Genomic DNA, 15,676 nt, shown 5'->3' with positions numbered 1-15,676 from the left:
ATACATACATAAAACACGTATACATAGGCAGAACATTGCAGATACAGGTGCATGAATGGGTCTGACCCTATTCTACAGAATGCAATGATTAGCTTGTGTCTAGTATAAAAGCGTTCTTGTGCTGCTGGAGTGGAGTATTACAAAAAGATATCTATATAAATATAAAAACAACAATATATATATATAAATATATAAGAATATGTAGTGGTAAAAGGTAAAAGTCTGTGCATGGGGCTAGTATAGCCAGTAAAGGGATGTTATATGATGAGATGAGAAGAGTAGAGAAGGGGAAAGGACTGAGGTCGACTCATGCAGGGAAGATCTCAGGGTCCTTCTCTCCTCCATTGTTGTGAGGCAGTCCAGTTCAGTGCCAACAACAGCTCCCGCCTTCCTCACCAGCCTGTCCAGTTGCCCCGCATTCCTCTTCTTTATGCTGCCTCCCCAGCACACCACAGCATAAAAAAGGACGCTAGCAACAGACTGGTAGAGCATGAGCAGGAGTTTGTTGCAGGACCTCAACCTCCTCAGGAAGTAGAGCCGGCTCTGACCCTTTTTGTAGACTGCATCAACGTTGGCTGACCAGTCCATTTTATTGTCCATATGGACTCTTAAGTACGTGTCGGTGTTGACCACCTCGATGGAGACTGGAAGCAGAGGAGGCTGAGACCTCCTAAAGTCCACCACCATCTCCTTGGTCTTAGTGGCGTTCAGCTGCAGGTTTTTATGTGTACACCACTGCACAAAGTTATCCAAGATCTTGTTCTTACACTTACAGCTTGTAACTGTGTTTTGAAAGGTGCTATGTCAATAAAGTTATTATTACTAACATTATATTCAGGATATCAGACCTTGTCTTTGAGAATTCTGAAAACACATTACAAACAGCAGCCCAGGCAGCCTGGACTTTCACGGAGTAAAAATGCAACCGGCCAGATGTGAAATAAATATTTTTTTTATTGTTTTCATCATCATAATTGTTATAATTATGAACACAGAGCTGTGGCAATACTCCAGAATTTTGCCAAAATACAGCAACCATTTAACGGCACCGCTGCGTCTCTTAGGACCCAACCATGCATAAAATCTCCCATTTAAAAAAAAGGTAAAATAAAAAATATATATTAAAAAATTATGCGTACCACTGATATACAGATCTGATATAAACAGGCGTATTGGTCACAAACCAATTAGAATTATAAACATGGCTTCTTTTACAATACACAGAGACCAAACATGTGGGATATAAGTGTACTTTTCTTTAAAAAAAAAGGGTACATTTTATTTTACACCTTTGTACATTATTTTTTCTTTCATTTTCAATATTATTTCACTGATCTCACCCCCTACAGTTAGAATGCTCGAGGCATTTCGGGCGCAGTGTCCAATGAGCACAAATTGCAGTAAATGCACGTTAACAAACTCACGCTCGCACAAATCGTTCGCACACACAAATCGCACTCATACACACACACACACAGACAGACACACACTCACACAGAGGAGTGGCAGCAGTGGCTTTAGACACTAAAGGAAACTACAGGTTTATCTTGGTGTTTTGCAGGTGACAAATACTGATACCAAAGAGTTAATTCACTGTGGTGAACGAGGCCATCTGACGGTAAGAGGAGACATTACATTCATGTACAAGTCATCGCAAACGGAACCATCGACACGCAGACACACACGCTCACACTCGTGTAAAAATAAAAAAAATAGTCTTTAAAATGTGCAAAAGAAAAATAGGTCGCTGAACCGAGCTGCGCGAGCAGCAGCCGATGAGGAATCGGGTAAAAGCATCAGTGAATAATCGATAAGTGCATAATGGTAGTGCGTCTCCAGGTTTACCAGTGCTGGCTGCAATTGAAAATCTCCCCCTGTACCTGACAGTTTTAACCGTACGTTGCCTCAAACTCGGACTGATTCGCAAATCTTTTATCTGGGGCTTTATTCTGGTGACGTTTTGAAAATGCATATGAGTGGAAGAGGCGTCTGTTTCAGTTGAAAATAATCAGCCGGTCATAGAAAATGTACCACAAAAAGAATATAAGCGTCTTCAAGGGAAAGTCATGTTGAGAGATTGAGTGTTTTTGCCTTCAACACTTGATGAGCAAACACAAGCAAAAGCACCTGGTTCCTATCTGCCTTTAAAAAGGTGTTATCAGGAAAATATGGCTCCTTAGTTATTACTAGTGGACACTGCAGGAAAACACAACATCTGCAAATGCACACGGCCACGTGGACCCTTTTGGAAATGGACAGGAATGTCAGAATGTTTCGTGTTCTTAGGTCTCCAAAGACTTTGGAGAAATAAACAGGTTGCAGAGTGCAAGCTGGGAGGTTAAGGAAGCTTGTCGTGTTACCAGCTTCAATTCTTTTTACAGGAATAAAGGAAGTCAATGATAAATCCTCTTAAACTGAGTCTTTAGCGTAAATAGAATTGTCCATTATTTCGGAGCGAGAGGAGGGACAGCTGATGCAATTGGCATTCGATTGGTTGCAGACAGAGCTGCCTGCAAGTTACTGGTTGAAGAAAACGGATTAAATCCCAGGACAGTTTACTGGTGCATAGTTGTGTCCTTCACAACTCAGCCCGAGAGGAAACTGAGCCGGACGCACGTTGAACGGAGTGTTTGCGGTTTGGCTACAGTGAAGAGTCAAGTTTGACTCGTTTGATTTCGACCACAACATAAGAGCGAGAGGGAATCTCTTCTATGGGAGTGCATGTTTAAGGCCAAAAAATTTAAAATACAAAACACAACACAATGAGGATGCTCTGATATGGCACAGGGACGCCTTGGCCGCAGAGTGTTAAAAAGGTACCGATTGCAGCAGTGGAGCGCGAAGAGACATTAGCTGTGAATGTACCGGTTGGTGAAATGTCAAGCAGCTTGTAAGACAGCGTGAAAATGTCCCCGCTTCACGTCGTACACTCGATTTCTCTCGAGCGATAAAAACATACAACAGCGAGACAGCGTCATGCAGCCAGAGCCTCTGGCTAATCAGCTGTGAGCTTCTTTGCCTTGTAAAACTACATCAACACTCTTCAAGTGCTCCTCGTGTTGCAGTACTAAGCGAGTGGTCTGTCGGAGCACGACCACAGGTACCCCACAATAAGTACCGCTTGACTCGTGTCCATTTCAAAACAACATTTTCTCCCCCAAAAGGTCACACTTTTGGGTTTAGTTGCTTACTTTTTTCGCAGATATGCTGTAGATGAAACTGGAAATCATTTTTAAATCAATCCGATTGTTACCTTCTCGAATAATCGTCTACTTGATAAGACTAACACACCTTCCCCAAGCCCAGATTTACCTAATTAAAGGTCTAGGTTGTCCAAAATTCTAATTCTGCCCTGAGTTCAACCAATGAATTCTTTGAGAAGCAGAGGAGAAAACATTTGAGGAGAAAATGTGGATACTGTTCCTGTCTTTGAACAACTGAAGCAGAAGTACCGAACCTTGTCTGAGGGCGAGTTGGTTTGCGAAACCTAGAAGTTCATCAGGCATGCTTTTCGAAAAACATCTGAGGGTATTTGGTTAGTTGCCAAAATAAATCCCCCACTTATTACCAGGAATCTGTTACAGAGAAGGCGAAAAAGCGGATACTACGGCTGAACTGAGATCAGCTAGATTTGTGCTAACCGTGCGAAGGCAGTTTATCCAGGGGGGCAAAAAAAACACAGAGCTATAGCGCCTAAAAACAAATGAGATTATCCCAAATCTCCAAAAGACTCATTCCTACACTGCGTTTAAAAACAGAAAAGGCACACGGCAAAGAACAAAGACGGGGGGGGGGTCGAGGGAAGGTAGTTTGCAGACAATAAAGCAGAGACAAAACATTTCATCAGAGCGCGGAGCAGAACGGAAAGTGAGTGGGAACCGTTAAGGGGAGTGTTCTCCGCAATCGGGGGGGTTGTTTCGTCTATAGCAGCGGGCCCAGGTCAACACCATCGCTCCGGGTTTTGGCAGGAGACTACATTCTGGGGTCAGGTCAGCAACATGGGGGGAGCAGAGTCTCTCAAGAGTCAGGCACCGCCTCCTGTAGGTCCACAACACTGACACTATCCCACTCCAGGAGAGAGTTACCGTAAAAACATAAAAAAGAAGACATTTTTTTTTCAAATATTTGTTTTTCATCTCTTCAGGAGGAAGTGCTCAAAGCCTCCACTTTTGACAAATTAAGGTGCAACTTGCAGAGAAAAATAAAATAAAAAAATTCATGTCCTCAATGGCAGTCTCATACAAACAGAGACAGGAGGATCAGGTAGGTACCACCCCTCCGCCTGCGCAACCCCACCTTCTTCCAGCCGGTTCTTCCTGGTCCACTGGGTTTCAGCTTGGAGATGGAGGGAATGGGGTCAGAGGTAGGGACACCCCATCAGGTAAGGCCGTGTCTGGCAGTTCGGCAGGTGGGCGGGGGATTAAAGGTTCAGGGGTGGGGTTAATGTACAAAGATGTGCCTCAATAGCTCATCAGCAGACGGGCGCTGCTTGGTCTCTACAAAGATCCGTTTGAGAAACTCCCGGCAGTGGTCCGACACGTGGGCGGGGAGAACCGGGTTTGTCGGCTGGGTGGCAATCTTAAAGATGGCGGCCATGGCCTCAAACTCTGCCCATGGGGGTCGCTGGGTCAGCATCTCCACGACGGTGCAGCCGATACTCCTGAGGGCAAAGTAAGTGTTCGTATCAAGACCCAGTTCTGTAATCCTTTCACACAGTAAAAAGCTACTATATTAATCATGGCTATGGCAAATTGCAGAGAATGGTTTTGGATAAACCTGGAAATGCATTTAAGCATCAAGGTGTGTGTGGCCTCACCAGATGTCAGCCTTCCTGCCGTAGCCCTCTCCACTGATCACTTCCGGGCTCATCCAGTAGGGGGTGCCTGTCACTGACTTGATGCCTGTCCCTGACAGACAGATGGTCTGTAGCCGCCGGCTGGCCCCGAAGTCTCCCAGCTTCACGTTACCCACAGAGTCACGAAGGATATTTGCTCCTGGGCAAAGAGAAGTCAAACACATCAGTCTGCTTTTATAGCTGTGGCCAGAACATTACCTCTGCCCTTAAAACACCTCAATTAAAACAGTCCCCCTCACCTTTGATGTCCCTGTGGACGATCATGTTGCTGTGCAGGTAAGAAACGCCTTCCAGGATCTGCCGGGTGTAGCGGCGTGTCACATTTTCCGTCAGAGCCCCGTACGACTTCAACTGGTCCTTAATGGAGCCCTGACAACCGCAGAAATGAAAAATGTAGGCCAGTAAATATCGTGCTTTTCTTGCTTGTGCCAATTCTTTTAGCGTTTGCACAAGTGCAAAGTAAACGTGGAACGGAGCACTCACGCCAGGCATGTACTCCATGAAAATGGAGAGCGTTCGCTCCATCGTGTCTCGCAGGCAGCCGTAGTACTGGACAATCCGCTCATGGCACAAGTTCTTCAGAAGCTGGATTTCACACTCAAGCGCGCTCACCTCCTATTAGGGAGAGGGAAAAAACACAGACATCTCTTCATGCCCTGCTGTCGTTATTCCCAGACTACAATACCATATAAACGTATAGGGTGGTATATATGGATACAGTGTAAATTGAACCAATTATCGACACGCGGGTTTCTGGACTCTTACCTTGCTGGTCTCTGGACTCTCCGGGTCAAACTGGACTTGTTTGCAAGCCAATTCCCGTCCGGTATCCGCATCATAACAGAGGAAAACCCGTCCGAAGGCACCCTGACCCAGGAGCTTTCCCAGCCTCCAGTTGGTTGGAGCACGCGGGGCTGAGGGCAAACATCAGATATACTTAAATCACAAGAAAAGAGAAATAGGCGAGATCCCTTGTGCACCTCTAAAAAACAGCATGGGGACTCACAGCGGCTGGGTGGACTGATGTCCATGACGGAGAGGGTGGGAGCGGCCGTCAGATTGGACTCAATGTCGCTGCCCCTCCGCGGCCTCCTGGTGGGTCCCGGGGCCTCCTCCAGGTCGGGTGTGAAGACGCTGCTGCCGCTGCTGGTGCTGGGCGACTGCTCGGTTGGACTAAAGCTGACCGGCGAGCGGAAGCCGTGAACCTGGGTTCGCCGAGCCCGGGGGAAGGTCTTCCTCCCTGCCAAGCAGAGGAAGACAGGGTTATGAATGGGTCTAAACAATTCAGAATAAATATCTTTTAGGGTCAAAGAGAAAACCTTGCCCACCATCACTGTAGTCCTGCAGTCCAAAGGGAATGCCATATCGCCGAGGATACGTTCCCCCTTTCCCCACCTTCTCAAACACTGGGATGTCGTACTCTGCAGACAAAGAAGAGGGTGGCGATGAGGAGAAGTGACATCCAGAAGGAAAGGAAAGACAACAGCATCAGGGATCAACAGTCGCACTATTCTTGACTGTTCTCTGCAAACACACCCATACACAAATGTACCTGGATAGTCCTGGTGGTTGTCTGGGTAGCTCTGCGCTCTGGGCATCCTGGACTTTGGGTAGTCGCTGCATGAAGACACAATAACACACAAAACTCTAACCTTTAATTCATTATTTACAGTGAATTACAAACATTTTAATGTGAGTGTTCTTTACTTGAGTGCATTTCAGGGATTTATTAATTGGGAAGATATAGGTCGGGAGTATCGCCAGATATTTAATAATAAAAGACTCTGATCCTTAATTATTAAAGAGGATTTATAAACAACAGTAGTCCTGGCATCTGATCCCTTGAGTGCATTGTTCTATAATTAAAACGCTGAGTTCCTGACCTGTCCAGTGGGCTGTCTAAAGAGGGACAACTCCCAGAGGCCGAGTTCTCTGGACTGCTCATGGACAGTGGGTCCAACATCTGGAGACAACAAAGAACAGGACACTTGCATCAGTGACAGTTCTCAAGAATCAGTTTAGCAAACGGACTGATTCCTTAAGTTCAAATTTCTGAGTGCAGGTACCTGGTCCATGCTCTCCGGAATGAACTCTCCCTCGCTGTTGATGCTGGTGAAGGAGCCGTTTCTCGCCACCTGCTGGAGAGCGTCGGGAATGTATCCTGGAGGAGGAGAGCTGCGATCCGTCGAATGGGAGCCTGAGGTTGTTTGGGGGAGTGGGAACCCTATTAATAAATATTTGTGATGCATACTTGCATACTGATTGTGTGAATCACACTGGTAGCAAACAGAAAACTAAAAACCTGAATTTTCCGTTGCATATTTAGTGTATTGTCTCTTCAACTCCAATTAAAAAGAATTCTGGATAGTTTTACTAGAGACATCATTCACCTATTAACGCCAGCATACTCTTCTTGTCGGACGCCCTGATTCCTGTGTTGTCCAGCTCCTCGTGCGACGGCAAGAGGTCCATGTTAGAGGAAGAGTTCTAGAGAAACAGTGACACAAAAATGCTGTTAACAAAACAGGCAAACAAAAAACAGTTTTCAGATTGATTTAATAATAAAGGAGTTTGAAATGACTTTCTCTATTTACTTTATTTGTACCATTCTTTGAGACACGGAAAAATAAAGCAGCTTTGACGTTGTTAAATAAATCTAACACAAATGTCCAGCTCTTATGAGAAAAAAAATTAAAAGTCTTATAATCTGAACCAACCAGCAACAACTTATATATCTCAATAGCATAAATATTTTTTTCCTTGGGCATTATTTCCTGAAAGACTGAAAGAAATGCAGAAAGATGCAGCGCTTCTGAAAAATTCTGAATCTGCACAAAAACGTTGACACTTTACTTAGGCTACATATAACCTAACATCATTAGCTAGCTTAATTTGATAGAATGCCCTTGAAAGTCATTAAATTCTGCCTTGTACTATAGCAGAATAAACCCATTCAACTCAAAGTACTTCTGTGCAAGAGTAAAATTGTGCCCAATAATAAAACTTGGGCTATTCCTTGGACGTGAGAGCTGCTGACCTGAGAGGACATCTGCAGCACAAGGAGGATCTTCAGGCTCTTCATGTGAACGCTGCGATCCAGTAGCTCCACGGCTTTGTCCAGGTCATCCTGAGTCGTCAGTGGAATCACCAGCTGCGAAAAGAGAGAGAGAGAAAAACAATTTTGGTGTATATGTCTTATACATTTTATTCAATATCGATAATTTTAAATGTGCAGCTTTGTACCTCATTATTGGTGTAGTGAAGGTCCATCATCTGACCGAAAGCCACTTTGGCTTTAGACCTCAGGTCGTCCAGCTTGACAGGGCGAGGAAACTGCAAAATCCTACGGACAAGAAAAGATCAGGAGGTCAGAGGTCAGGAGGACACAGCTACAGGTAACGACTGGTGATTTCAGAGAGATGAGCAACATCTAAGTCTCACCTCTTCTCCCCTTTGAACTCGAACTTCACTCTGACATCGTTCTGCCACAGACAGATCAGCAAAAGACGAAGAGCGTGTCAAGAGATGAAAACGGAGCATTACACACAGCAGGTGGAAAATGTAACCCTTACACTGATCCTTGTTTGTAAATTAATGTGGGCGTTTAAAAAAAAAAAGGATAACAAGATGTGTTCCATGTTTTAAAACCATACAATATCCTATCAAGTAATTATTATAATCGATCACCAATGACAAAATAGAGGCAGAGGCAGGTTTCTTTACTGGACTCTTTCATTGTATTACTTTGCTGTTGCAACATTATACCGATTTCATAAAAAGATTTTTGCCCGACATCGTGCTTGTGAGGCTACCTGGTTCTTGGGCGACGAGGCTTTGGGTTTGCCCAGGTCCGACAGGAACATGGCAGGACGGCTAGAGCGGTGCAGTTCGGCCAAGTCCTGCATGATTGAGTTCAGCGCCTCCTGCTCATCTGAGTGACGACAAAACATTGCTGTGAACCCACTAGGTTTTCCTTTGCATCAGTTGAAGTGCACAAAACTTTCCACAGCTCTTTTTTGCACATTTTCAAATCCTTAAAAACACTAACTATAGACACAGTACACATACTTTTTATCTGTGTATCCAGACCTGCAGTTTAAACATGTTATACCACTTGCAGAGGAGCACATCACACAAAGGTTCATTGTAATATAAAGGTGTCAAAGAAACATTGTTCACAGAGAGAGAGAGAGGGAGAGGAAAAAAAAACTTCCTTTGGTTGTGAGTTTGACAAAAGACAAAATCCTGGCCTCCTGCCAGACAGTAACACAATCTTGAAAACACACACACGCACATACCCATCATCATGGCACGGCGATTAACCCAGGAGGCCAGGAAAGAGGATTCTCCCATCAAAGGGATTCCTTTCTCCTGCAACAGCAAAAGAACAACATAAATCATGACATGCAGATGAGTGGGACACAAGTTAGAGCTTGCAGCTGCTGACGGACACATCTGTAAACTGTGAGTGGAGCCAGAAAACCTCTCGACTGCACAGTAAGGATGTTTCTGTGGGCTGAGAACCACAATAACTGAGGATATTAATGTTTGTGTAAAAGCAAAAGGCATTTCTGAATTTGTTTGGGAGACAATACTTCTTTGTATGTTTTGAGAATTTGTTCTGCTTAGTACTGTTAAGTGTTGCTCCTATGTTTTCTAAAATGTTGTCCCAACTATTTATACAAACGACATTAGACAATTAGTTCCAGGTTTATGGGGCTCGTAAACAGAGAGTGTATTTAGAGTTATATAAATTGGTTATTATTATTGCTGCAGTCATGCACGAGTAGCGTGATGTTGAAGCTGGCCACTGCAGAACAGAACAAATTTAAAATCCATAAACTGTAGGGAAACCTGATTTTTAAATATATATCACATTTCAGAAATGGATCTGGAAATAAAAATCTTAATATGCCAAGTAAGGAGCAATCAAAGCTCTCAGATGGATGTGGGGAAAAAAGTCAGGCTGCGGGTCACTATATTCATTATTCACTAATTTGCTGATTATCTTTATGAAGGATTTATTGATAATTTGGTTTATGAAACATAAAGAAGTGCCCATCACTACAGCTTTGGATGAATGTAGTGTTTTCAAATGACACCTTGGATTTTTTTGCACATTAACAGGAAATGTTGTCAGGGTGAAATCTAAGAATATCGGCTATTTTTGCTTGAAATATGAAGAGAGGGAATAATCTATTGTCAAAATAGGTGCACGTTGTATTTCAATTGATCAAGTGATCACCTTGAAACTGGAGTAAAAAGTATTATATCTTCCTCTGAGGTGGAGCGGGACAGACAGAGAAACACACACATGGATAAAAGCAATCCATTCATATGTGATGATGAAACAATCCTTAGTTTGCATTCATAAGCATAACATTGTGTGGGATATCATAAGAATAAGGCATAAATATAACCCCCCAGCATTTCTCTTGCAGAATCACCACCACTAGCTGTCACTGTTAAATGTTGGTTACTGTGAGGTAGTGCAGATACCGTCCAACACTACAGACAGTGCGGTGGGTCTGGATATTTAAGTCTGGACGGTCAAGATGGCCTCTGCTGATGAGGAGCTGATTGGATATTGCTGATCGATCACTCTCTGCGGCTGACGTCAAATCTGACTATTCCCCCACGCTGGTCAGACCAAGCTGCAACATCAACATTAGCTTAGCACTTCTCTGTCGTGCGGCTAATGGTGCATCCCCTGCAAAACACTGGTTTGGGGGCCGATTGCTGCAAAGTTGACACCAACAACACTGCCACTGTTATGGCCTGCTTTGGTTGATAATTAGCTTTAAAGGAACTTGCTAGCGTTAGCTCAGCAGCCCTGGAAGCTAAAATTGACTTAACAAGTGTTGTTAGCGAATTCAGTCTTGCGTGTCACGATACAATGATGTCAATAGATGATTTTGCACGTTCGAAAATGACCCAAACACAGTCAGCTGCTTAGATAGAGCTGAGAGAGGAAGCTAAGTGGCTAGTCGAGAGTTCCGTACACAGCTAGCTGTCAGGGCCAGGGAAGTTGACAAGCTAAGCTAATGCTAATTCGGAGCTCTCCCTCTCTCTCTTCTCTCTCTCGCAGTGCACGGCCGCGCAGAAAGCGAGAATCAAACGCGGACACATGTCAAGTGCGGGCCGACCGGTGCGCGGCCTCACCTGGGCGCGATGCGGTCCGTGCTCACTCCCTCATCCACAGGGCCGGCGACGGGAGCCCCGGGCCCTGCGGTGAGAGATGGCTGCAGGAAGCAGAAGTTTGTCAGTCCGCTCACAACTTCACTCGAGTCCTGCTGGGCCGCGGCGACGAGGCCCGGCGGCTGTCAGGCCGAACCCCGGCGGATCTCTTGCGGCGGTGGCACGGACAAGATGACGGCGGGTCCGAAGCAACCCTCCCGGTGTCTGCGCCGCGGTGAGAGGGCAAAGTTAACGCGCAGCTTCCATTTAGTTTCACTCCACACGCTGCTTTGACGGTAGCTTCGCTCGCTGGTTCCTCCACAATCGCGTCAAGTTAGCGGATGACACACAAAAGCCCACCGGAAGAGTTTGATATTTTGCTGACAAAATAAAAGCAGGAACTGTATTGTGGTCGTTTTTTCCCATCCGCTGTAGATTTGTGGTGTTTTACGTTGACAGGTATCAACCGGAAATTATATATTTCAGTTGTGAGCGCTTGACAGCCTCTTTGGAGGAGTCCAACAAAAACACAACTTCTGCTGTGAATGAAATGTATTAAATTCCTGCATCACGCTTCAAATCCTGTCAGATAAACGTGTTTAACATGATCTGCTCAATAACTACAACCTTTATTAATACAATGAACGCAATCTGATTTCACTTATACTGAAGAATTTAGCTATATGAAAAAAATATAATTCATTTCTAGAAGATTTATTGCCATTCGGAAACATGAGGTACATGAGATGGAATGGATCTAAGTACAGGGCAAGCAGCGATGAAATAGAACACTAGAAGCAAATAAACACTATGAAGTAAAAACAATAAAACAATATAATCTTAAACTAAACAAGGATAATTGCCATCGTAATGAGTGTGTTCATTTAAATGATTTATAATCAGGTTGTTATTATGGATATATAGATGATATTTCATACACTTTGAAATAGTGATATTTCGACCATTCAATTGGATTTGAGTTTAATTACCTTCTTTACAAGGAAAAGAATGTAGTTATAAATCAACGCTACATCAAACCACATTAACTGTGATGCTTCTAACTTAGGTTTACACATTTGCCTTCATGCTAGATTAATTAACTGCTTAATTTTTTGGGGGTAATGTGTGAGATTTAACGGCGCTGTTGCCAAAACAACTTTCATGTCAAAAAGACTCTTATTCTGAAAGGACTCCATCTTCCGGCGTCAGCTTCGGTCGATGTCGCCTTCTCACAACATCGGGCTAGAGCTGCGGCTGGGAGCTAACGTGAACGCAGTTGTAACAACACACAAAGGCGAATACACACAAGCGAAACATGTCAGACTCGGTGAGATGAACACTTTGAACTGTATGTTACTATTCGCCGTCCTCGTGAAATGAAAGAAATGGACGTTGTCGTGATTTTTGCGGCTTGCTGCCTCCCTGTGAGCTGGTGTCCTAACGTGCTTAGCCATTAGCTCCGTGTAGCTCCGGGCCCACAAAGCTCAGCTGAACAGCTAGCATGGCTTCTTCAGCTCGGTTGCAAAGTTCTGCCTCGGGGACAACAAGCCTCGCTCACTTTTCGAACCCGGAGATGTAAACGTGAACGAGTCTTTGGTGTGTCGGCACAATCCGCTAAAACCTGCCCCCGCGGGTCTGCCCGAGGCGAGCGTGTGGCGTGTTGAATGCTTCGTGCTTTATTTGTTGTTGTTTTTCTTTTCTTCCCCAAAGGAGACAAAACCATCCAGCCAAGACGGCGGGGACAAGAAGGACGGAGAGTACATAAAGTTAAAAGTGATCGGTCAGGTGGGTAACGGTGCAGGCAGGATGGATGGGACCCAGCTAGCTCAACCTAGCGATGTGTAGCATAGCTGCTGATGCAGAGTCCCTCCATCAACAAATAACACTTGAGTGAAAATGTGTTGTTACAGTTTTTATAAGGGTTATACAATGCATTTATAACATATGTATGTAGTACCCTGGTAATATATGGAATAGTTGCATACTTGTGCATTAAAAACACTAGAGGTGCATGGATAAGGAAGGTCAAAGCCGATGAAAGTAACCAACAATAATCTGTTTGTCATTCCATCCTTGATCAATTCAGTTTTATCTGTATAGCCCATATTCATAAATCACAATTTGTTTCATAGGGCTTTAACAAGGTGTATCGTCCTTAACCCTCAACAAGAGTAAGGAAAACTACCCCAAAAACATATTACCATGGGGGGGAAAAACGTAGAAACCTCAGAGAGGGCCACATGTGAGGGGATCTCTCTCTCCCAGGACGGACAGAAGTGCAATAGATGTCACGTGTAACTGAGACCATCAACAAAATGAGAGTATTTACAAAATGGATTAGAAGAAGCAAAGCTTCAGACAATCATGCCATAGAAATAGATACAGATCTTTTCATTATGTGTTTCTATATTTAATCTTTTTCGTAATTACTTATATTTACCTAGTAGCACATTGCTTTCTTCTTACCTGCTTCCTTGCTTTGGCCTCATTGCTCCATGCCGGAACTTCCGCCACTTCTAATCATTGTTTTCTCTCGCCGCCCACAGGACAGCAGTGAAATCCACTTTAAGGTGAAAATGACGACACATTTAAAAAAGCTGAAGGAGTCTTACAGCCAGAGACAGGTACGACGGGAAGAGGGAAAGCAGCGCCTGTTACCGAATGATACAAGTTCGATTTCCTGTATCAAACAATGTCAGAAAAACATGGAGTTATAGATTTCTATCTCTTTCAGGGCGTCCCAGCAAGCACGCTACGGTTTCTGTTTGAAGGACAGAGAATCGCAGATAACCAAACTCCGAAAGAGGTAAAACTTGTTTCTCTTGACATGAGTATCTGATTATCTTTTAGCTGAGTAAAATGGCACACATATACAGTATGGACACACAGGCAGCAGGAGTAAATCAGTGGACAATTGGTTGTTGCAATATATCAGAATAAAACAATGATATCAATAATTAAACAATCATTTTATGTTTGAATATTTAATATATGCACAGTGCTTAAATTCTGTTACTTTTATGCTTTAATTTGGTGGGAAATTATTAATAAAGGGTTTTTGTCATTAGGAAAACTGTATACATAGAAGAAGAACTTAAAAGAAGAGTGTTGTGAGAGTCTACATCATGTGTTGTTGGTTCTGTTACTAAAAATGTCTCCTCTGCTGTTCCGGTCAGCTGGGGATGGAGGACGAGGACGTCATCGAGGTTTATCAAGAACAGACCGGTGGACTTTGGAACAATTAAACCCCCCTGCATTTCTAAATCTTTCTTTTTTTTCTTTTCTTTTTTCTGATTTTGTATTTTATTTTGTATGTATGTTCGATTTTTCGTTCAGTTTCAAACCATCTGGATCAAAAACCGACTATCAGGGCTTCCATGCGTGAAAGGGAGGTGAATAATCTGAGGTAAGCGGATGAGGAAAAGGACAACGGGTCTCTTATTCTGAAGTGTAGGGATGCTCGTGCTGTTGGCCCGAGCAATAGCGTTCAGTAGCATAGTATCTTGTTTGTGGTGTGTTTTTGTTTCCTTTATCATGTCTTGTTGACGGTGTCGGCAGAAGCAAATAATCCTATCAAGGACCAGACTGCGTCTAAAGGAACAGTTCAGCCAAAAGTGATAATCATGTAGTTGTAAGACGAGTAGTGTTGTTGTCATATGATACTACACAGCAAGTGCACTTGTACAGCTGGGCTTTAACTTCAAGGAAAATAAAGTGGCCGTGATCACGTTTGCTCAGAGTTACAAAACTAGAAGACTAAAGATCAAGTTTAAGTTATTTTGAGGATGAACCAATGATATGGTGTTGGTTTGTTTGAGTCTTTAGGTCCCAAACAAGAGTCTCTCTGTGACTGTAATTTGACGCACCCAGTTAGATATTTGAAATGGGAGTTCTTTGTACAAAAGGCAGTCCATTCCACACGTTTACATTCAGGGCATTTAGCAGATTGAGGGTTATTCATAAACAGCTGGACTCCTCATCCTCAAATCCACACCGATTGTTACTGTTGGAGAAATTGTAAAATTCTGATTATAATCGAGCTGACATGATAATATTTGACCTTTGACCCCTTTTCTTTTTAAAACGACAATTGTGCTTGACTTGTATATGTTGTGTTCAGTATTAGTGTGTTTGAATGACATGTCACATGAATCTCCAGTGTCGTTTTTTTATTTATATTGGAGGGTTCCATTCTGTGATGATATATAGAAATATATATATATATATATATATATATATAAATAAACCTGTTCTGGATTTATCTTGCTCCCTGACATTCACCCTGTTTTAAACTCTGTCCTCCAGCAGTTTGTGCGAGAAGAAAATCTTGCCAATATTCACACAAGTCATCCACGAACAGTGAACTGCGGTGTCGGCGTTTGTTTTAACAGCTTTTCTTTCTCCTTTATGGGATGAAACTCTGAAATCTGTGTACTGTATGAAGTTCCTCAAGAGGGTTAAGATCAGTAGCCCCCAAAAGTTATGTCAACTGAAGTTAGCGAGAAGGTTGAATGGGGAAACAAAGATAGTGGCAAGATGGAGATGCTCATCTCCTGAAGGCTGAAATAACCACAAATGTCTTGTTTTTTTTCTCAGTCTGGTTATTTCACTCTTCACAAACACTCAAAATGTCAGGTTAAAGAT

At 43.4% G+C, this 15,676-nt stretch overlaps 2 protein-coding genes across 3 annotated transcripts; one reads left to right on the top strand and one right to left on the bottom strand.

Moving 5' to 3' along the window:
• Positions 1–936: 936 nt before the first annotated feature.
• On the bottom strand, positions 937–13,801 carry map3k2 (mitogen-activated protein kinase kinase kinase 2). Of its 2 annotated transcripts, none has more exons than XM_053416882.1 (17): positions 13,499–13,801; positions 9,154–9,226; positions 8,668–8,786; positions 8,297–8,337; positions 8,099–8,198; positions 7,893–8,006; positions 7,246–7,342; positions 6,922–7,052; positions 6,739–6,818; positions 6,408–6,472; positions 6,184–6,276; positions 5,862–6,095; positions 5,621–5,769; positions 5,339–5,470; positions 5,095–5,224; positions 4,817–4,994; positions 937–4,660 (listed from the first exon to the last, which is right to left on the bottom strand). In XM_053416882.1, the coding sequence occupies exons 2-17, from the start codon at positions 9,206–9,208 to the stop codon at positions 4,441–4,443; spliced, it is 1,938 nt and encodes a 645-aa protein (XP_053272857.1). In that variant the 5' UTR covers positions 9,209–9,226; positions 13,499–13,801; the 3' UTR covers positions 937–4,440. The 2 variants fall into 2 exon arrangements, with proteins under 2 accessions (XP_053272857.1, XP_053272856.1); XM_053416881.1 differs by lacking the exon at positions 13,499–13,801 and adding an exon at positions 11,018–11,113.
• On the top strand, positions 12,223–15,293 carry sumo1 (small ubiquitin like modifier 1). The gene is made up of 5 exons (XM_053416883.1): positions 12,223–12,359; positions 12,743–12,817; positions 13,579–13,656; positions 13,767–13,838; positions 14,209–15,293. The coding sequence occupies exons 1-5, from the start codon at positions 12,348–12,350 to the stop codon at positions 14,275–14,277; spliced, it is 306 nt and encodes a 101-aa protein (XP_053272858.1). The 5' UTR covers positions 12,223–12,347; the 3' UTR covers positions 14,278–15,293.
• The last annotated feature ends 383 nt before the right edge of the window (positions 15,294–15,676 follow it).

This window comes from Pleuronectes platessa, chromosome 24 (genome assembly GCF_947347685.1).
Source record: "Pleuronectes platessa chromosome 24, fPlePla1.1, whole genome shotgun sequence".
NCBI classification, from domain to species: domain Eukaryota; kingdom Metazoa; phylum Chordata; class Actinopteri; order Pleuronectiformes; family Pleuronectidae; genus Pleuronectes; species Pleuronectes platessa.
The sequence above is the reverse complement of the archived record's forward strand: the minus strand, read 5'-3'. Positions and strand labels throughout refer to the sequence as shown.